This window comes from Vipera ursinii (genome assembly GCF_947247035.1).
Source record: "Vipera ursinii genome assembly, chromosome: 11".
NCBI lineage: Eukaryota > Metazoa > Chordata > Lepidosauria > Squamata > Viperidae > Vipera > Vipera ursinii.
Genome location: NC_139524.1, coordinates 1,220,699 through 1,244,419, shown reverse-complemented (window position 1 = coordinate 1,244,419; position 23,721 = coordinate 1,220,699). Strand labels below are relative to the sequence as shown.

At 42.0% G+C, this 23,721-nt stretch overlaps 1 protein-coding gene across 1 annotated transcript in view; it reads right to left on the bottom strand.

Annotated features, from left to right (window-relative positions):
• Nucleotides 1-1,003: 1,003 nt before the first annotated feature.
• Nucleotides 1,004-23,721, bottom strand: part of SMAD6 (SMAD family member 6) — a 74,582-nt gene continuing 51,864 nt past the window's right edge. Inside the window, exon 4 of the mRNA XM_083371576.1 lies at nucleotides 1,004-1,931. Within this exon, the coding sequence (XP_083227702.1) occupies nucleotides 1,387-1,931 (545 nt within the window). The 3' untranslated portion in view covers nucleotides 1,004-1,386. The remainder of the gene's footprint in view (nucleotides 1,932-23,721) is intronic.

Here is a 23,721-nt window from a genome sequence, read left to right as displayed (position 1 = left end):
AAATACCATCCTGAACTTCAAGTCTGCTCCATCTTCCATCTGGGCATTGGATGACCACTATCTTCTTCATTCTTATCCTCAATTCAAGTATTCTTTGTTGGCTTTGTTCCAAGTTAGGAGTAACATGCCCTAAAAATGATGGCACATAAAACCAAGATGGAACTTGCAAGGTAGAAAACATTTCACAAAACATTTAATTCCCACAATCTGAGCCGCACAAAGTTTTGGCTTATGCCATTTTAAGCACACTGGTTGCACTGTGGATGTCTAGAATTTTTCAGCCTGTATCATTGCCTCCCTGGACATCGCAAGTTCCCAGAAGGCAGATTCTGATGCCAGTTGGGAAAGAGGGAGGAAAAATCCTAACAGGAACCGTAGTTGCCTAGAACAATTAGTCAAAGAGATGGGAAGGCTTCTTGCTGATGGACATGTTTAAACAGAGATTAGATGTGCATTTTTTTGTTTTAAATCTATGACATATGATTCTAAGCTTGAATAGGGCCTTTTGCTCAGAATATATGTGCACACCATTTTGAGAAATGCAAGGCCTTCTAAAGCAGGGGTCTCCACACTTGGCAACTTGAGGACTTCAACTCCCAGAATTCCTCAGCCAGTCAGGCACTAATGATAGTTTTAAAGCAGAAATCTGAGAGTTGAAGTCTACAAGTCTTAAAAGTTGCCAATTTTGGAGACCCCTGTTCTAAAGGAAACACAGATAGAGGAGACTCCTTCTACTTCATTCCAAGCCAACTCCAGAACTATATTTTCTTGAAGTTGTAAATAGTTCCTCTTCCAATTTTCTTTCTTTATTCAAAATGTAATAAAAAAGAGACAATGGGGCACTTATAAATGCAAATAGTTTATTATCAATGAGCAACTGGTACTAGCTTTTGGCCTGGATATTACTATTAAAAAAACTATACAGCCAAAATCTTGGTAATACTCCAATATTTGCTGTATATTTTTTCCATCTTTTTTTTTAAAAAAAAAACCTGTAGTACTGAAAGACTTTTAGCCAAAGTGCATTTTCCATTTTTTTGTCCATATACACATTGCACAGTACATAAATAATGACACTGTAAAAATGACTCCATAGTTACAAGTATAATATATATTTTTTCATTCATGTGTATATATGTATATGTGTATACATACATACATATATATATACATACATATATATATATATATATATATATATATATATATGTATGTATGTATGTATGTATGTATATGTATATGTATATATATACATATATTCACACACATACATATATACACACACACACACACACAAACACACACACACACACATATAAAACTTTATATTAAATCTAGATAGATGACATTTTGGGTCCTCGGGCTTTGCTCCTCAGCATCCAACAGCTATCTGTTGTTTGTGTTGAGCAAAATTTCTAGCCAGCAGGGACAGGAGGTGATAAACTGCCTGGAGTAGCAGGGCCCCCAGCCTTTCGCAAAGCTGATCCGGACACTATTCGGGTCATAGGGCCCATCTGGATACTCTAAGTCAGTGACATGCTTCAAGAGACAGGACTTCTCATAGTCAAAGGCCTTGATCGAATATCCAGGCATCACTTTGTGCACGATTAAGGTTCGACAGTTGGGGATGTCCAGGGTTGGGGAATTGACAAAGATTGGGTGTTCGCTTCGGTTGTAAGCCCACACACCATCTGCTTCTTTGCTGAGCAAAATCCCATATCCAATTTTGTTCCGAGTCCTCTGGACTGTTTCGTTTCTGTTCTCCAGGCTGAGCTGTCCGAGACAGAAGCCGTTTCCTTGAGGTAGGTCATAAAAGATACTGACAGATTGTTCATACACTGTGTAGAGGCGGCCCACGCGTGTCCGATGCTCCCAATAGGCGACGCTGCACCAGTGACTGTGCTTCATGGCATCAGGCGACATGCTGGCCTCTGGAAAGAGAAGAAGGACAGGTCAGGTCAGCCCAAAGCTTTGAACCAACATGGTTGCTCAAGGCCTAGCTGTCAGAACAGCCCCCTCACTGCCAGTCTGACATGAACCCTGGGGGGGGAGTTGGAGGAGGGGGGGCACGAGGCCTGCAGGAAAGTGAGCGAAGACTTCAAGGTCGTTTCCCTGGGAGAAGAATTCCAACAGGTAGAGTGACTGTTTCCAAAACATCTCTTGGGCAATGAGAGACAGAAAATGGGAAGGGACAAAGGGAGGAAAGTTAACTGGCAAAAATCTGGTGCCAACTTCAGTTCTGGCTCGTACACTACTATAATTCAGTTGACTTCTAGTAAACCATACCTTTGTCAACAAATGCAGTTAAAGATCGTTTTTACTTAGAAGCCCAAGTTGAGGCAGATCTGCCGTTTTAGCCAAGTGGCCCCTTCCACAGCTGTCAATGAACATATCATCATACAAAATCATTATTCACAGATAGCTTTATTCAGGATTTACCTAGCTGCAAGTATGGAGGCTTGGAGAGGAGCGATGTTAGCACTTGCCCTTTCCTTCCAGAACCCACAACCTCCAAGAAATAGACTGAGCAATAACTCAGAGGGAAGGGCTTGTCTGGAAGCTTCTGGAAGTTTCTATGCTGGGAATCTCAATCCTGAAATGACCCCCAACGATGAAATAACATCTTTCCAAGCAAGTAAACCAGAAAACCTAGCAGGCTCTTTTCCAACAAGAGGACACAGTGGAGAATTCTAAAGATGACCGTTGACTAAATAAATTCTTCATCAAGGCAACCCCTCTCTTCCTTCAACTCCAGTCCAGCTTTTTTGCAGGACTGTTTCTGCTAAGTTGTGATTTTTGCATTTGACCCCTATGCCTCAGCCACCTTTGTCCTTTCCATCATCCAGATCATTTGTTCCCTAACTAAAGGAATGTTGCAGCTTCCCACCACATGGAGGGGTGCTGATCCTCATGGATGAGATAGGAAATCATGCCACAAAATGCGTCCCTGTTTTCTGCAGCCTGGAGGCCTTGCAAAGGAGACAGGAGCAGCTGGCTGGGTCTGAGCTGGCCAGTGGAAATTTTGTGCTGCTCACCAACCGCAACACCCAGTCCTGAGCACCCTTTTTCTGTCACTGCCCTGAACCTCTTGGCCAGGAACTCACTCCATACCACGGACTACCCTCAGAAGCGAAGTTGGGGGGTGGGGGGGGAGAAAATATTCTACGAGGAGTCCTCGACTTACAAAAATTCATTTAGTAACCATTCAAAGTTACAACAGCACTGAAAAAGTCTAACTGTTTTTCACTTGCAGCATCCCTGTGGTCACATGATCTAAATTCACATACTTGGCAACTGTCTCATATTTATGACAGTTGCAGTATCCTGGGGCCGTGTGAACCCCTTTTACGAGTCAGTGTAAAATCAAGTAAAGTCAATGGGGAAGCCAGATTCACTTAACAAGTGTTACTAACAACTTCAGTGATTCATTTAACTGTGACAAGAAAGGTTGTAAAATGGGGCAAAATTCACTTAACAATCATCTCACTTAGCAACAAAAATTTGGGGTTCAATGATGGTCATAAATTGAGGATTACTTGTATTTTGTTATACTATGTTCTACAGTTGAAATAACAATGGAAAAAACTGAAAACAACTCCACAACGAACCTGGCTGCAGCCATTTCCTTTGTTCTAAGTTGACACAAGATTGGGAGGGGGATGAGGATTTCTACTAGTCTAAACTTTTTACTGTCCTGTGGGAACCAAAGCCATTTCTGTCAGTTAGACAGGGGCTGGAGCATTTAGTTAGAAAGCCCGCCAAACTCTTCTATTGGGGAACATAGCAAATTGCATAGCACTGGGGTGGGAAGTTTAACTTTGTAATATTAAAATAGAATAGAGCTGGAAGGGATCTTGGAGGTCTTCTAGTCCAGCCCCCTGCTCAAGCAGGAGAGCTTATACCATTTCAGACAGGTGAATGTCCAGTCTCTTCTTAAAAATCTCCAGTGATGGAGCGTCCACGATTTCTGGGAGTAAGCTGTTCCACTGGTTGATTGTCCTCACTGTAAGGAAGTTTCTCCTTAGTTCCAGGTTGCTTCTCTCTTTGATCAGCTTCCAACCATTGTTTCTCGTCCTGCCCTCTGGTGCTCTGGTGAACAACCTGCCCCCCTTTGCCTTGTGGCAGCCTCTCAGATACTGGAATACTGCTATTATGTCTCCCCTATTTCTTCTTTTCTTTAGACTACCCAAACCCAAGTCCCTTAGCCATTCTCCATATGTATACTGTTGCTCTCTGAAGGGAATTTCAGACTTGGTTTGACTTTTGACCATGCCAATACTATATAACCAATAAATATGTTCTCTGAGGAAATCTCAAGCCTCAGAGTTCTGATTTGTTTGGTCTTCTCTGTCAGAACCTTGACAAATGGGTGAATACAACATTACTCAGACTAATTATAAACAATGGCATAGCAGCCACTTTCATCCATTGGAATCTGTACAAAGAAATTATTGTTGGTTTCCCAAATGTAGGACAGACAAAAATTGAGAAAGTTGTTGAAAATGAGGTTATGGGATTTTTTCAAACAAAATGATTAGGATCTAGGACAGTGATGGCGAACCTTTTAGAGACCGAATGCCCAAACCACAACCCCAAACCCACTTATTTATCACAAAGTGCCAGGGCTGCATCAGCATTGTGGTGCCCTCAGGGGGGGCATGGGGGTGTGGCCCACTGGGTGGGTATGGCTGCGGTTGTTACAGCAGACTGGATAGGCGTGGATAGGGTGGGCATGGCCACCTCTATTTTGCTCATGGGGGGGATGCCTGTGAGGGCTGGGCAGGGTTGGGGGAGATCCAGGGGGTCTCTGGCAGGTGGGGAAGTGGGAAAGAGGCCCAGCATAGAATGAGGGAGAGGCACACAATCCTAGCTGGGGCTGGGGGGGGCGTGGTGCCCATGGGGATCCACCTTTCCCTGCTTGGGGTGGCCTTTGGCTTGCTGGGTGTGGGCATGGACTACCACCTCTACTCGAGCTTGCTAGCTGGCTGCTCCACCTAGGGTGGGGATGCCGCTCCGGGCAGCAGTGGCAGCCTAATGGACCTGCACAAGCTGCTGGCAGTGGCAGCGGGCGTGCCCACAGAGACGGTTCTGAGTGCCGCCTCTGGCACGCGTGCCATAGGTTTGCCATCACTGATCTAGGGCATCACATTCCAAATAATGCCATAATTGGAAGGAAAAGAGCAATTTTTGCAGATATGGCAGTTTTGAAGATAAAAAAAGATTGAAATGGATGGATTATGGAAAAGTCATCCTTGTAGTGATTGATACATTAAGTGGAATAAGAGATTACACAAATTTTTGCAAAGAGTACAGATTTTTACAAACCAATAAGACTTTTCTGGCTGTTATGTCTCACAATGATATTTGGATAATTTCTAGGTTCCTGGCTGGAATCTGAATTTCCAAAGAGTTCCCTTCATCCTGTGTTAATTTTTTGATGAATAAAAAACAAGGTCAAACAGAGCGTCTCTCCTCTTGGCTGTTTAATTCTTGCTTAAACCAGAATCTAAGATGTGTTGACCTTTTCATTTCACCTTTATCTTGAACCCTTCAAACCTGAACAGCCCAGAGACAGAACCCCCCTTTCTTCTGTGCCTTTTTTTTTGGAGGGGGGCATGAAAATACTTTCTAGCAGCCTCAAAGTTGTTTAAGAGATGCCATGTTTAAATAACTAAGCAAATGGAGCATTAGAAGGTTGTCCCTTTGCTCCTATCTGCAGTCTGCATGCCATGACTAGTTTCCCCATCTCTGGCTAGACTTCCCCCCCCCAGGTCTTGTGGAACATCAGCCAAGCATTCTTGGTTTGTGGGAAAACCCTGAACCTGGTTCAGAGATTCCCAACAACCTATCTCAAGACTTCGCCCTTCTGACCTTGTACCTTGATGCCATCAAGTCCAATTAACTCTGAAGTCAAGCTGATACCATCATTTTGCTTGAGAGAGCAGCCTGACTCACTGGATTTCAAAAACAGAGGCCTACTTTCTCTCTCCCACCCTCCCCCCTTTCATTCTCAAATTTCACTGCCCAGGGAACCAACCCTAAACTGCTGTTGTTTTGCTAAAGATTAACTTGAGTTGTAACTCTAGTTTTCAAAGGAGAAAGGAGAAAAGAGGAGGAGGGGAAGAACTAAATGCCCTCTTCTCCCCCAGGCAAAACCTTGGACCAAGAATTTTTTTTGGACCAAAAAACAAAACAAAACCCCAAAATGAGTTTAGGCTACTTTAACCATTTCAAAAGCATGCTTGTGAGAATGCTCAAGATTAACAGCCACAGGGAAAAAGTGCCTGTGTGAATTGTTCTTCTGCAATTTGTCTCCTTTTATTATCAAATTGGCTGATGCGTTGATAAACCATGTTCTCCTGAACCTTGAGGTCTACTAAAATACTTTTTTTTATTGAAAAGTTTTAAAATACATTTTTAAAAGCATAAACTCCATCCCTCCCCCCCACTTTCCCACCCTTCCCCTCCCCCCCTGACTTCCCAGAGCTGAATACAGGGTATAAACTTTAACCAACTTAAGCTAAAATATGCTAACCAACTAAAAAAAGACACTTTAAATTCTATTGCACTTTAACTCCTGTTAACATACCGTATATACTTGAGTATAAGCCGACTCGAGTATAAGCCGAGACCCCCAATTTCACCCCCAAAAACTGGGAAAAGTTGTTGACTCGAGTATAAGCCGATCCGCCGTTCTGCAAGCCTCCGCCGCCGGCGGAGGCTGGATCCGCGCTCTGCAAGCCTCTGCCGCCAGCAGAGGCTCGATCTGCCATTTTGCAAGCCTGAATACACAGGAATACCCTGTGTGGCCGCGGCTCTCGGGGAAGCCCTGGCTGTCCGCTTCCTCACTCCACGCTGCCATTTGGGGCCCGCGCGTTCCCTGGGCAAATCGCGGCGCCCAGCAGGCGAGGAAACACGCCCGTTCCAGTCGCCCCCCCTTCCCTCAGGAGACGCGAAGCAAGTGACTGCCCGGAGCTTACCGAGGACTTGCGCGCGGCCGAGGCTTCGGTGCTTCCAGGATCGCGCGCACCTCTCCCAAGCCGCCGCCGTCCGGAGACCTGCCGACGTTTGGGAAGGTTTGGGGAGGTGCGCACGCACCTCCCCAAACCTCCCCAAACGTCGGCAGGTCTCCGTTCCTCCGCGCAGACCTGCCGACGTTTGGGGAGGTTTGGGTTTTTAATTACCCTGTAAACCGCCCTGAGTCCTCCGGGAAAGGGCGGTATATAAATGTAATAAAATAAATAAATAAATAAATAAATAATTGCCAAAATAATTTCTTCAGCATTTATCAATTGATTCATCCCTTTCCTTTTTTCTTATGTAAGTACAGGGATATTCACTTCTTGTAAATATCTATCTATATCTAAACCTTGAATTTTATCCCCGGCATATAACTTAGAATAAAATTCAACAAAAGCCTTTTTAATATAATTTTGCTGAAACAGCTCTTTACCCTTATATTCTATCTTATCTATGTTACGTGACCTTTGTTTTTTCCTTAACAAATAAGCTAGCCACCTACCCGGCTTATTAGCATTACAAAAAGTATTGTGTTTAACATACCGCAGGTTAGATGCCACTTGATCTGCCATCAACATATTAAAACTGACCTCTTAAAATAATTGCTTCCTTCACCCTCTTATCAGATGGGTTCAAAGTTAGAGCCTTCTCTTTCCTCTTGATTTCCTCCAATCTACGTCTATATTTATTATTCAAGTATATTAACACTCCTTTCATATAGGCTTTACTTGCATCCCAAACCATTTCAATAGGAGTACCCTTATGCATATTTATATTAAAAAATTCTGTCAACTGTTTTTTACATTCATCCACATTCTCTTGATATCTAAACAAATTTTCATTTAATCTCCAAGATCTTCTATCTTTCCTCTCCTTATCCAATTACAACCATACTGGACTATGATATGATAAAGTTCTTGGACATATCTTAATCTTCTTAACCCTAGAAAAAAATCATTAGTAGTTAATACAAAATCAATCCTAGAAAAGGATTGATGTCGATCAGAAAAAAAGGTAAAAATCTTTTTTTCCAGATTTCGTTCTCTCCAAACGTCTCTCAATTCCAAATCATCTTTCATCTCAAAAAAAGATTTAGGCAATCTGGTATGATTCGGAGTACTTTTAAAAAGACCTTTTTTGTCTTTCTGTGCATCCAAGACTCCATTCCAATCTCCCATCAAAATACACGATTTATAATCCCATTGAATTATTTTATTATATAAAAATTTATAAAATTCTCCTTGTTGTTGATTAGGTGCATATAGTCCAACTAAAAGTATTTTCTTGCCTTCTATTAAAAGTTCAATTATAACATATCTTCCTTGTTTATCAGCTTCAATTAAATTGGCTGTTAAATTCTTCTTTACATAAATAACTACTCCATTTTTCTTATCTAAAGCAGACACACTAAACTGTACACCCAGTCTGGAATTTATCAAATATTTTTGGTCTGATACATGAATGTGCATTTCCTGTAAGCACACAACATCATTTTTAAATTGTTTCAAATACTGAAATACTTTCCTTCTCTTTTGCGGGGAATTTAAGCCATTAACATTCCAGGTTAGAAACTTTGTCGCCATCTTTTGTGACCTGAAGCTTTTGGAACACATCTTGCAAAACCACAAGCACCTGCCTCTTCGGTCTCGCTCCTCCCACTGCTTCACTATAAGTAGATTCTTGAGATATAATTGTGGATTTCTGTTCTTCTTGTCTTATTCGTCTGGTTGCAGCACACATCATTCTTTGTTCCTTAACCTCTTCTAATGATGCCTGGGGCTGCAGTTTCTGAAGTTTGCTGAAGTTCTTTAACCATCCGCGAAATGACTTCTTCATCTCCCTGTGTACTCTCCATTTGTGTCTGTCACCCTCCATCTTCCTTCCTTCCTTTAAATTCTGGGGATGGCGGAGAATATATTAGAATATATATTTCAATATATTAGAATAAAAGTCTCGTGCCTTCAAAACTGTGTTGAGATGGTATCTTGTGCCTGAATAATTCACCACCAAGCCTATTGGTATCTCCCATCTGAACTGAAGCTGACGTTTCTTTAGTTCATCTGCCAAAAAAGTAAAGTCTTTCCTTCTCCTTAAAATTCTCGGTGGAATTTCTTTCAAAATTAAAACTTCTTGATCAGCAACTTTAAATCTATTGTGATAAAAAGCTTGGATAATCACATTTCTGATCGATCTCTTTGTAAAATAAACAACCACATCTCTAGGTAGTTTCCTTTCCTGGAAATCCAAGAATTAACACGAAATATTTTATTTATATCCCTTATAATTTCTTCTGCTTGACAGCCCAAAATCAGTTCCAGGGCTTCTGCCAGTAACACTTTCAAGTTTTCCTTTGGATTTTCTTTCAATCCTCTTATCCTCAAAGCAAACTCCATATCTCTATATTGTATCATAACCACCTCATCCTCAGTCTTATCTATTTTATTCTCAGCTTCTGACATTTTAGCATCCAATCTCAAATTATTTTGATACATCTCTTCCACATGTTCATCCAAACGCTCAGTGCAAACTGCCAGCCCCTGAAAGGCCACTAAAATGTCCTCTCATATTTCTTTATTCTTCTCATTAATAAGTTCAGTTATTTGCTGAGATTGATTTTTTAAAGCACCTTGTAAATCTTTTAATGTTAATGCAGGTGCAGGTACCGCAGGGGGTGGCATCAGTGCCTGTAATGAAGAATGTTGAACTGGTGATGCACCAGTACTTCTAGGAGCAGAAGCTTTAGCTGATTTAGAGGCCATTTTGACACCCAATTAATCTTCATTGTGCACTTTCACTTTTCCACTCAGCTTGCAACTTTGTTTCTCCCCTCTTAAATATACAAATCCTTAAGTTCACTTTTAAACCAATTTCAAATATTTTGCGCAGAGTGACTTTAAAAAAAACGATTTCTTCCTTCTCAGTCTTTATATTTTATAATATATTCCTTGTCCTTTTATTTTTCACTAACAATTCACTCCTGCGCCATCTTTCTTCCTTTCTTTTAGTATAAACCGGAGTTAAAGATCATATACTTGCTGTTTCAAAATTCTCCTGCACAGCTCTGCCTGCATCCAAGTAATCCAAAATACAATGTTGATTGCAGGGATGGTTGCAGTGTCCTGCTCTGTTCCAAAGCCTTGGAACAGAGGAGTCCCTGAGTCCAGAGCTAATTCAGGCTACGGGGGGGGGGGGAGCTCTCACCCTTCAACCCCCAGAATAACAATTCTAGGGGTCTAGGGGAGCTCTACCCCTGCCTGAATTCTCCCCCTCCCCTCTTTTCCTGAGGGGGGTTTTCTGAACCGCAAAAAAGCTGATTGTCGCTGTTTTCACGGTTCAACGGAGAACAAGGCTGACGGTCGAAACGGCCGCCATCAATGGAGCCTTGCCACCCGGAAGTCCAAAACGAGGTCTACTAAAATACTTGTGTCCAAACAAATCGTGCCACCTGCCACACAGTTCCTTAAAAACTAAGTTAGGAGGAACATGAGGGCTTGGCCTGAAAACAACAGTCCTAACTTAATCATCATCAAGCCAAGGAATAAAATATGGTTTCTGAACTGAGAAGATTGAGGGAAACATGGGCAGGTTCAGAGGAGTTACTCAGCAAAGCAAGGGCAAAAGATGAACATACTTGGAAGGCCCTGAGAAGGGACAGGAACCTACATCCTTAAATGAGAGATTACTGCCCTTTGACAAGGTTGAGGCTCTTGCAAGTGACTCTTCCAGCTCATCTTCCAGATTTATATCCGATTCTGGCAGTCACCCATTGACTGATACCAGATCTAATGATCTTGGAGGTATTTCCTGGATGTTGTGATTCTGAACATTTGGACATTTGGGTGGCAATATATATTTTTGCATTTAAAAACAAAAAACTATCAGAGTGCTGCTGGCACATGAATCTTACTATAGATGTTTGTGGGATCTAAATGTAATAAAGTATTCATTCTTGGTGATAGGAAACAAAAAGAAAACATTTTGAGGTTTCCCAAACTCAAGAGACTCGGCATTCGGCCTTGATTCTGAAGGAAAGGCTCAAAAACTCAAAGGGTTACTGAAATGCCAGATTTTGTGGTGGAAGAAACAGTTCCTGCTGAAAGCCAGTCAAGAAAAACAGCATTAATTGGAAAGGAAAGACTGGACATCATGTAACTCAAGGCCTGGCTCATTCTCTAAAGTCATGGAAAAACTCTGCACTTGGACTCAGCTGGACTCTAAACAACAACAAAATGGTTCCTGATGCATCCAAATTCCACTGCCATCTTCCTCTGAAAAACAGAAATGGCTCCAAAGACATTTGACAGTGGCAAACAAAATTTAGAACATAGAATGTCAGAGTTGGAAGGGACCTTGGAGGTCTTCTAGTCCAACACCCTGCTCAAGCAGGAAACCCTAAACCATGTCAGACAACTTACTGTCCAGTCTCTTCTTAAAAGCCTCCAGTGATGGAGCGTCCACGACTTCTGGAGGCAAAAGCCATTCCACTGGTTGATTGTTCTCACTGACAGGCAATTTCTCCTTGATTCTAGATTGCTTCTCTCCTTGAATAGTTTCCCTCTTGTCCTGCCTTCTGGTGCTTTGGGTGGCAGCCCCTCAAATACTGCAACACTGCTATCACGTCACCCAGTTTTGTTCCTAATTCTTCTACATCTCTGTGGAGCTTCCAAAGCTTGTTAGATTAATTGGAACCACTTGACAGACTTTTTGCATGAAACAGAAAAGAATACAGGAAGTCCTCGACTTACAACAGTACATTTATTGACCATTACAAAGTCACAATGGCATTGAAAAAAGTGACTTATGACCACCTGTGCAGCATCCTCGTGATCATGTAATCGATATTCGGACACTTGGCAACAGGTTCATACTTGTGACGGCCGCAGTGTCCCAGGATCATGTGATCACATTTTGTGGAAGAGCACTTTATTACATTTTGAAAAGCTCATATTTTAGAGGAAAGCCTGGGCAGGCCTGAAAATGCCGCCCTTCAGCATTCTGTCCACAATCCTTGAGGATGCAGTGTGTGGTCATCTCTCCTTCAGGGTCAAACAAGTTTTTACTTCCTTAAAAGAAGTAGGTATTAAGACCTCTACTGAAAAAGGTTTCTTTCGGAGATCTTTTAATTATGGGCCAGCCTCAAATATTCCATTCTTGGGGAAAAGGAGCAAGAAAATGATGGCATATGACAAGTGTTCCGAATCTAACTAAGATTAGTGCAGGAAAGAAGGCGGCGCCACAGGGGCTAGGGATGTCTTCAAGCCCTTCTAGCCAGAAGTCCATTGAGGACATGCTACAAAGGGAAAGGCCAAACTCCTTTAAAGATTTACAAGTCCTCTTACAAAATATGCATGAAGCAATGACCAAGAACCATGAGGAGATGAAGAAAGAGATAGGTCAAGTAAGAAATGATACTGGTGAGCTTAAGGAAAGAATAGAAGTGATTGATGGTAAATTTGAGGGGATCCAGCAACAAATAATTAAAAATGAGCAAAGACTACAGGAAATGGAAGTGAGAATGGAGAAGGAGGAGAAGAAAGTAGAGGATTTAAGTGAAACATTACTTCGGGCAAATAGGGAGCTCGAAACAACAGTGATATTCCTGGAAGCGGAGAAGGCTGCTCACTACTTGCGCTTTCAAAATATTAAAGAAAAAAAAGGTGAAGATCTGCCGGATATGATGGCAGACTTAATGGCAAAGGCGCTTGGCATAGGGAAAGATGAAATGTTGACGAAAATTGATGAGACATATAGGGTTCAAACTAATTATGCGAGGAGACATAATCTCCCAAAGGAAGTACATGTAAGGCTGGTCAAAAAATCGATTCAGGATGAACTATTACATAGATCAAGAGAAGAGCCATTAGACTTTGGAGGACAACAGATAACAGTTCTCAAACAAATACCTAAAAGGCTGAGGGACTTGAGACATGGTTATCAATTCTTAACATTGAAATTGATTAGATATAATGTGAATTTTAGATGGCTAACCCCAGAAGGTATTTTAGTCACATGGCAAGATAGAAGGTACAGATTGGATTCGATAGAGAAGGCAGAAGATTTCTGTAAACTCCACTTTAATAATGAAGATAAAGTAGAAGTAGAAGATCAAGATGGAAGGGATGTAAGAGAAAGAGATGTAAGACGGATAGCCATAGAAGGGAAAGTATTAGGAGCAGAGGACAGAGGAAATAAATCTGGAAAGACTACAGAGATATATGGGGGTAGAGATAAAGATGCGAGAGAGCCCTGGACAATGAGAAGCACAAAACCTAGATATAAGTAAAATAAAGGGAGAAGAATGTAGGATCTTGTCCCTGAATATTAATGGGTTAAACTCGCCAATGAAAAGACGGAAATTTTTTAATAAACTTATTTGTCAAAAACTAGATTTAATTGCAATTCAGGAAGTTCATATAAAGGAACAACAAAAATATCTGTTAGATCAACCAAAACTAGGAAATCTATTTGTCTCATTAGATTGACAAAAAAAGTGGGGGGTGGCATTATACGTGAATGAGAAATTGGTAAACAAATTTATAATGGTAGCGAGGGTAGAATATTGATAGTTGAGGTAGAAATAAACTATAGGAAGGTGATGATTGTAGAAATAAATGCCCCGAATGGAAATCAAGAACAATTTTTAAAGCATTACATAATAAGATATGTAGTATAGACTATGATGAGATTTGTCTGTCAGGAGATTTTAATGCCATTTTAGACAACAATTTGGACTATAAGGGTAATAAGACCAGGAAAAGGAAAAGAAGAATATTATCGAGATCCTTTTTTAAATTGGCCAAAGACTTAAACATCCAGGATATATGGAGGGAAAGGAACCACGAGGCTAGACAGTATACATTCTATTCTAACCGACATAGTTCATGGTCCAGGACTGACATGGTGTGGATGTCAAAGGAAATTAATTCCGAGGTTGAAGAGGTGTGTATAGACACAAGCACCTGGGCAGACCACAACGCTATGAAATTTAGTTGGAAAGGCCTCAAAAAAACACCTAGATGGACTATACAAAGATCAACTTTAAAAGAAGATGACTTTAGGTTAAAGATGGAGAGAGAATTAGATTTCTTTTTTAAGGAAAACAGCTGAAGACACCTCCATACAAAATAATTGGGATACAGCCAAGGCGATTATGAGAGGGGTAGCAATGGCATATATGGCAAAAAAGAATAAGGAGAAAAAACAACAACAGAAAAGGTTAGAAGGGGAATATAAAAGATTAGAAACAATATCCAACAGGAACCACCAAAAAAGAATGTCAAACAATTAATGGCTTCAATTAAACATAAACTTAATATTTTAGACAAAGACAAATTAGCTCAACAGATGAGAGGTATAAAACAGAACTTCTTTGAAAATGCAAACAAACCGGGCCGATGGCTTGCATATAAATTGAAAAAATAAAAGGAGAAAAGTTGGATTAGTAAACTATGTGATGATAAAAGGAGAATACACTATCAAGAAGAGGAGAAAAAGATTATAGCTCAGGAATTTTATGAGCAATTATATAAAGATGATAGTCAGGAAATTTAGGAGAAAGCAGAGGATTGTTTCCAAAAAGCCAAACTACCCAAAATCACAGAGGAAATTAGAAATATGTTGAATGAAGGAATTAGGATGTCTAAGGCGATAACGGCTATTAATAAACAAAATAATAATAAAGCATCGGGTCCTGATGGCCTCCCGATAGAAATTTATAAGGAACAACAAAATATTTTAGCATATTTTAGAGGTGTTCAATGAGGTCTTGGAAGAAGCAAGAATTCCTAAGTCATGGTCTGAGGCAAATATAGTCCTTATCCCAAAAGATAATGCCGATCATACATTAATTCAAAATTATAGACCTATATCTCTACTTAATTCTGACTACAAGATATTTACAACAATCATAGCAGAACGACTAAAAAAGTTCCTAAATAATTTTATACATGTGGATCAGAATGGTTTCCTTGCTAAAAGGCAAACTAAGCACAACATTAGGGTAATATTGGACATGTTAGAGTATCACGAATTACATTCTTAGATGCCCAGAAGGCCTTTGATAACGTTGTTATTCTTAGATGCCCAGAAGGCCTTTGATAACGTTAAATGGTCATTCTTATATCAACAACTTAGATATATTGCTATGGGTGAAAAATTTACAAATATAATAAGAGCAATTTATACTATGGTAATCAGGAAGCAAAAGTAATTATAAACGGGGAAGCATCTAGGAAATTTCAAATACAAAAGGGAACACGGCAAGGCTGCCCCTTATCTCCATTACTGTTTATATTGACATTAGAAGTCCTAACGAGGATAATTAGAAATGAACTGCAGATAAAAAGATTAGACATTAAAAAGGAAACTTTCAAACTTCAAGCATTTGCGGATGATCTGGTCTTTATCATGGAGGACCCACAACATTCAGGACCGAAATTGTTGGAAGAACTAGTTAAATATGGTGAAGTTGCTGGGCTGAAAATAAATAGGTGTAAAACCAAGATGATTGTTAAAAATATGACTAATAAGCAGAAAGATAATTTGGTTAGAATTATGGACATAGAAATAGTTAAGAAAATAAAATATTTGGGAATCACTATCACGGCTAGATGCACTTCACTTAAAGAAGACAATTACGATAAAATAGTGAAACAAATAAAAGGTGATTTGGAAAGATGGGGAAACTTGAGTCTTTCACTACTGGGGAGAATTGCGGTGATTAAAATGAATGTCTTCCCTAAAAATCTTGTTCCTGTTTCAAAATATTCCAATACAACTTGATTCAAAAAATTTTCAAAATTTGAACAAACTGTCATTAAATTTTATTTGGCAAGGGAAAAAACCAAGAATTAAAATGAAATATTTGCAGGATGCAAAGGAAAACGGGGGATTTGGACTGCCAGTCTGGGAAATATATTATTATGCCGCAGCGTTAAATTGGATTAGAGAATGGATAATTCTGAAGAATATAAGATTACTACCGGTAACTTTAGAAGGCCATGATTTACAATTTGGTTGGCATGCTTTTCTATGGACTGAGAAACAAGGATTATTTCCACATTTCCAAAAACATCAGATTAGACAAGCGTTATTCAATATTTGGAACAAAATTAGAAACCAAAACTATACCAAAGTACCAGTCTGGCTGTCCACCCTTGAAGCAATTGTTTATCCAAATCTGTTTAATTTGGGTAATAACATTACATACAAAGATATTATGGATAATGAGGGGGAATTGAAATCTAGAAGCGAATTAGAACTACAAGGGATAAAATTAGATTGGTGGGCCTATCTACAGATACAATCACGATTCGGGAAAGATAAGAAAGAATGGAGGATAAATACCCAAGAAACTGCTTTGGATCAAATATTATTGGGGCCAGATGACGAACAAATAAGGAAATTGTAGTTTGTTTCTGGGATATAAAATGTTTGAGGAACAAGTGAAGGAACCTATGTTGACTTGGGCCAAAAATTTGGGACATGGCATCGATCTTGACATATGGCAAACACTCTAGGATACAAATAAAAGGATAACACTAGCCTCAGCCTATAAAGAAAATTTATTTAAAATGATTTATCGATGCCATCTCCCCCCAGCACATTTAGTCAAAATGTACAAGACAATATCTCCTAATTGTTGGAAATGCTCTGAAGAAATAGGCACGTATTTTCATGTATGGTGGTCTTGTAGTAAGACGCAAAGGATTTGGACTTGGTTAAAAGAAATACTAGGACGCAAAGTCGAGTTTAGACCAGAATTTTTTTTATTGGGCATAACAGATGAGAAATACTCCAAAGAAGAGTTATATTTGATGATCCATATCATTAGAGCAGCAAGAATATTGTTCGCCCAGAATTGGAAAAGGAGTGAAATACCAGAGGAAAGCGAGGTGACAAATAAAATTTGGGCGTGCGCAGAAATGGACAAATTAACTCTGGAAATCAAAAATAAAGATCAATCAGGCTATTATAAAATCTGGAATAAGTTCTATTTTTGGTGGGAACAAAAGGAAGGTCTCCATTTGAGTTCATGGATTGGTTGCTTGTTTTAAATATGGTATAAGTGTATATAACTGATGTGTATATTATGTGTATATGTAAATCTCAAAAACAATGTAAGACAAGAAGGTATGTCAGTCCATTCACATCGTGTCCAATGTTTTAAACAATAAAATTTGATTAAAAAAAAAGAAAAAGAAAAAAAGAAACCTCCTCCAAAACCTAGCTGTGAACTGCACCCCCCTGTCCGAAATTATTCGTTTAGGGGTGGCTTTAGGACTGGTTAGATACTGTCACCAATTTAATAGCCCCCACCTAATTGCGAAGGCCTCCTTCTCCCAGATTGCCCATCTCCTCTCTCTTTCAGTAAATTTTTTAGAGGTGTAGGCACAGGGTTGCAGGACCCCACTTTTGTTCTTTTGCATTAATACAACTCCGACTGCCACGTTGCTGGCGTCAGCTTGAATTACAAAGGGCTCTCCTGGGCAGGGGTGCTTTAGGATCAGTTCAGCAGCAAATAGTATTTTTAAATTCTCAAAAGCTGTTTGACAGCTCGTAGTCTATGCTAGAGGTTGGCCCAGTTGCGCTTTCCCTTCTCCTTTGCCTGTTTTGAGTAGTTCTGTAAGGGGTAGGGCAATCTCGGCAAAGGAGGGGATGAATTGACGATAGAAGTTGGCAAAACCTACAAAGCTCTCAAGCTGTTTGCAAATCTTTGGGGGCTGCCAACCTATTCAATTGTAGGTTTCACTTTGGCTGGGTACATTTCAATGCCCTCGTTGGAAATTCTATAGCAAAGATAATCTAATCAGGTCTGGTAAAATTCACATTTTGACAGTTTGACATAAAGTTTGGCATTCAATAGTTTCTTTAATACTTCTCTCACCAGCTTTATATGATCAGTCATGTTTGTGCTGTATATCAGGATGTCATCAAGATACACCAGAACCACTTTGTATAAATAATCATGTAGGACCTCATTAATCAACTCCATGAATTACAGCTGGGGCCCCCTGTAGTCCAAATGGCATGACTTTGAACTGATAGCTTTCCATGGGGCAGTTGAAGGCAGTTTTTCACTTATCTCCCTCCTTTATTCTCACCCGGTAATATGCTTCTCTCAGGTCTAATTTAGTGAAGACACTCCCCTTAGCCAGATGGGTTAGTAAGTCTTTTAGGAGGGGCAGGGGGTATTCATTTTCCACACTCACAGCACTGAGACCCTTATAGTCTACGCAGAGATAAAGAGACCCATCTTTTTTTTCTTTAAACCATACAAGGGTATCACAGCAGACTTGGCCCATTCAATGAATCCCCTTGCTAGGTTTTTGTCCACGTATCACTGCATCTCCTCCATTTCAAGGGGGGACATAGTGTACATTCTCAGTTGTGGGAGTTTGGCTCCCAGCAACAGTTCAATGGAACAATCATTGGGTTGTGAGGAGGCAGGGCATCACATTCTTTCTCACTAAATGCCTCCGCTAGGTCCCGGTACTTGCTGAGGATGAGTGGCTCGCCTGGGGGCAGTGAGGCAGCCATGTGCACTTGCTCATTGGATAGGCTAAATTTTCCTGTAACGTCTGTTGAATCAATGGGCCCTACAGGTAGCTTCACAGTTCTCATTCTTTTTTCCCACCAGATAAATGGCTTCCATTTGTCCAACGAGGCTAATCCTAGGATCAAAGTTTCAGTCATTTTTGGAGCCACCAGCAAGCAAAACTCCCAATGCTCACCTATTTCTAGGCATAGGAGCTCAGTTAATTGTGTGACTAAAGTCCCTCCCATCAGGGAGCCATCAGCTTGCTCTCAAACCTCATGGGTTTGGAGAGCAGTTTTGCTCGTATGCCCATTTTCATGGCAAATGGCAAGTTAATGACGCATTGGGACAATTCAGAATCAACTAGCACTTTTAAATCTACCTGTGTACCCGACTTAGGGATTATGAGTTTGGCAGGTAGTGAGAAAAGTGGGATGTGTTGACTCACCATCGGGTCGTTCTCTCCTTCGTCGTCGCTGTCAAAAGAGGGGGGGGTGAGTTCCGGCATCCTCCTGTGTGGGGGATGTGACTTGAGCAACAGATTCCTGTGTGATCCAGTTAGATTTTTCTCTTGTTGGCTGCTGGGCAGGTTTCTTTCTCACTGCTGGCCCTGATCTATTCTGCTGTTGGAGGTAGGGGACTGGGCAATTCAATGTGCGATGTCCCTGCTGTCCACATCGGAAGCACTTGATTGGCAGGCCTGCAGGTGGCCTGGGTCTTTCAGCAGTTGCAGCAGTTGGAGGTTTTGGGGGCGGGGTTTGCCATTTGGGTTGCTCTGGCCTCGGCTCGGCTTCAGGTGGGGGAGGCTTCTTATAGCGTGTGAGCTGAACTTCTAGTCTTACCGCTGCCTGGTATCATTCTTGCAGCTGATCAGGTACTGCTCAATGCATGCAAGCCTGAGAGAGGTGATCGTCTAACCCTTCTTTGAAGTGATGGACTAGGGACTGCTCAGGCCACCTCTCTATGTGAGCAGCTATCTTGCGAAAACTCGTACGTACTTCAGAGCAGGCCTGCCGGCTTGTTTTATTGTATGGGTTTGTTCTTCTGCTTTGAGGGCAATGGATGGGTCCCCACACCTTGCTCAGTCCTAGGAGGAAGAGGTGGGGGGTCGTCCAATTCAAGGGCTTGCTTGTTATATAAATTATTCAGCCATTCAGATGCCTCTCCCTCTAAGCTGGACGCAATCACATCAACCATAGCGGCTGGGTCAGGGTAGAGATAGGCACAGTGATTCACATGAGAGCGGACTTGGTTGAGAAAAAAATCAGCTTCTCTGGGTCCCCATCGAAGGTTGCTCTGAAAGGTGGAGCAATCAATGGCTGCTGAGCCCCCCCCTGTGGCTGTTGGACCCCCAGTTGCTGCTGGCCCCACCCTGGCTGCTGCTGCATTCCCAGTAGTTGCACATTCGAGGGGCTGCTGCAGTCCTCCCTGCTGCTGGTCAGCGGGGAGCTGTGGCACCCTCAGTTGCTGTAGGCCCCTCAATGGTTGCTGAATGGGTGGGGGTTGCTGCTGTCCCCCCTGCTGCTGGTCTGCTGGAGCAGTGGCATCCTCAGTTGCTGTAGGGCCTCCTGTGGCCTCGGAAGGGGTCATTGCTGGATCTCCATCATTTGTGGGCCCCTCAGTGGTTGCTGTACATTCAAGGGCAGTGACCAACCCCCTTGCTGCAGCTGTCCTCCCCTCGGTTGCTGGTCTCCTGGCCTCTGCATCACCCCAAGTTGCTGCAAGGCTTGTATTAGCTGCTGCAAGCTCAGAAATTGCTGACCTCCCACCTGCAGGGGCTGCCATATTCCCCATTGCAGCAGGGGGCCCAGACTGGGTGATTGATATGCACATTGGTTGGGGACTGGCTGTCCCAGCGACTGCCCAGGCCCTCATCTCATCGGAAGCGGTCAGGGCTTCTGGAGGGGTGGTGACTGGAGCTCTCTCTCTCTCTGTGGGGCTGGAGACTCTGGTGGGGGGCTTAAGGGACAGGAAGGCCACCTGATCTGTGAAGGAGAGGCTGGTTGTTCCTCTCGGCAGGAGTTGATGGTTGCCTCGTCAATCATCCTGATCGCTGGCGTATGGGGAATGGGAAGGTTGTTCTTTGCTTCTCATTTCTACCTCCTCAAACTTATCCACCAACTTCTCCACTAACTGACTATGAGCTGCAGACAGGTACTTCCACTCACCCGAGTCCTCAGTGGCAGACAATCTGGTAACTCTCCACCGGCCTGAGGAACACGATATGCAGGAATCCCTTCATGGTAGCTCAACCTCGTCTGCTTTTGAAGCACTTGAGGGTGGCAAGGCCGTCTCGAGGCATCTGGAATCTCCGCTGGGCTGGGCCCATTCCGACAACCAGATCAGCTGTCCTAGCAGCTTGAGTTTTGCTCCCAGCTGGGACGCCTGAATAAGCTCCTTCTCCACCAGCGCGCTGGCTGTCGCTCCCCCCACCAGGGTAGCAGCTGCTGCTGGGGTGCTGGCTTCAGGCGTTTCTCTTTCTCCATGATGAAATCTTCCCCGAATCTTTATCAGCTTATCCCTTGATTCTAGGGACAGTGACTGGGGCTCAGGACCCCTAGATAGTTAGGAAATTTGGAGATTTTGGCTTAATGTCATGGTTCCAACAGATGAAACTCTTCAAAGAACTTTGAGGCATTGTTTTCCTTAAAGAATGTTTATTCAAGTAGCATAGCATCGGCATGTACATAGGTGAAGCTAAAATCTGAATTCCCCTCCCCTGAACACATAGTATCAAGCTCAATTCTCTCCTCTGATTAACAGTCATAAATCACATTCTTCAATTAGTTTGAAATGCAGGCTTTCCCTCCAGTTCTCCAACCCATTTCTTATCATCTCTTATTTCAAAAAACCTTGATTCTCACACTGCTACAATATTGTTATAACTAACATTCACATTCCTCCTCTTCCCCACCCCCCACCCCCAGTATCATCTAATTTTAACTCTAAGAGTAAAACATAAGAAGGAAAATGGCTGCATCTCCAAGAACATCCGATGTTAGCAGCGTTGACACCAGCGTCTTAACTACTGAGCCATTATGCTGCCCTCCACTTTTTAAACTAGGAGTTAGGTGAAGGGAATGTAGCCTTCCAAAACTTACCAGAGCACTTGGCCACTTTCAGTATTATTGGCTTTGATACTCTTTGGGACTATGATGGATTTGGGCCTTGAGAGGTCTGTTTTGCCCAAAGGTGGGTGTTGTAGGCTGTTGACCTTTTGTGTCTATTAAGAGTCTGTCTCCTACACTATTTAACATCTATATCAGGGTTGTCCAATCTTGGCAACTTTAAGACCTGTGGACTTCAGCTCCCAGAATTGAACTGAAGAAGCTTCTTGGATTAGAAGTGAAGCATTTTCAAAGAAAACACTAAGAAAGTCCAATAATTCTGTTGTGCGAACTGCACTGGTTGCTGGTTTGCTTCTGGGCCAATCCAGTGTTGGTTATCATCTTTAAAGGCCTTCATGTCACGTGTCCAGGCTACCCAAGGAACCATCCAATCCCAATGGAATTGCTGTGCCCCACTCGCTCCGGCAAAAGGGCATGCTGCAGATCCCATCAGACAAAATTGTTTTCATGTTTTTGTATTTTGGCTTGTACGATGTTATAAATTGCCCAGGATCACTTGGTAGTGAAACAGGCAGCATATAACTGTAATAAATAAATAACAGAATAATAAGAGTTGGAAGAGACCTTGGAGGTCGTCTAGTCCAACCCCCTGCTCAAGTATATACCATTTGAGACAAGTGACTATTCAGTCTCTTCTTAAAAGCCTCCAGTGATGGAGCACCCACAACTTCTGAAGGCAAGCCGTTCTACTGGTTAATTATGTGAAATACAAGAAATGAAAACCCCAATCAAGTTTTTCATTACCCCACCACAACCAATAGTAACACAGCCTCCCCCGTTCTGGTACCTTCCAGAGATTCTGGAGGATGGTTTGCACCTCTCTCAGGCAGCTTGTGTGTTAGAACTGAACAGAATGTGAGAACAGAATATTAAAACACAGTAACAGAGTTAGAAGGGACTCCGAGATTGCGAGTTGAGACCCTGAGACTCAGAGTTGGAAGTGTTGGTGATGCTGTTTGGGCACAAGAGCAACTGTAGTCCAGCACATCTGGCCACTGCTGCATTGTGGGAGGTTTTATCAGCCCCTGCTTCAGATTCACTCAGCCTCAACTTACTTCTGTCCCATCTCCTGAGGACGGGTTAGTGCTGCCCTCTTATCCAAAGTCATGCCAGCAGCACCATAATTGGAGATTTTCTCTGTAAATGTCTAGGTTTGGGAGCAACTAAAGGCTTTGCTGTATGCTTTACCACTTCTCCGTTTTCTAAAGCACATAAGATATATAGGCATGGGGCTATGCATGTGCAAATGGTCTCACTTTTAAATACTTGATTTCCCCCCCCCCCCGCCCACCCCTCCTAAAAGAGAGGTGAAAACTTGCTTGGCTTTGTGATAAAGGGCAAAAAATCCCAATGTTCATCTTCTTTCCTGGAAATGTTTCTAGAAGTCAATTTTATCCATTCATGTTTTAGGGATCTTTAGAGTAGAGTGAATCCTGTTTGTTTTTTTTTACCCAGATTCTCTCCTTCTGAAAAGCACATACATTCAGCTAGGTGTTTCTATTGAAGTGAAAGTCAACAGCCTATTCGACCGCAACTGCACAGTGTGGTGAAATAGAAGGAATTGAATAAATCAGGGTTAAACAAAGAACTAGGTCTGTGACTATGGAGCGTGTTTGAGCAAATGTGGGAATTCATGCCTGGTGAGATCTCCAGAAAAAGATGGGTTAGCAAGTAGAGCTTTGGAGTGATCAGGCTTATGACTTCTGTGCCTTGCAGGGTTGTTTTTGTGTTTGTGTGCATGCATGCGTGTGTGTGTGTCCAATCTTCAGAATTCCACAAGTAATTCCACAGATCCTTTTTGCACAAAGAATATTTCTCCATTCGATGACCTCAAGTGCTGGTTTTGGAATGCAGCAAAGATCTATGACGATCGCTGGGCCGTATTTCTGGCTTTTACCAACCAACAATCAGCAGCCAGGAGAGAAAAGGGACAGAAGCATTGAGAGGTTTCATTTCTGATTAAGAAGAGGGGGAACTTCTGTTGCCAAATAGGGGCTTGCTTTCAGGTGTTTGCCATCATCTTGCCAATACTTTATC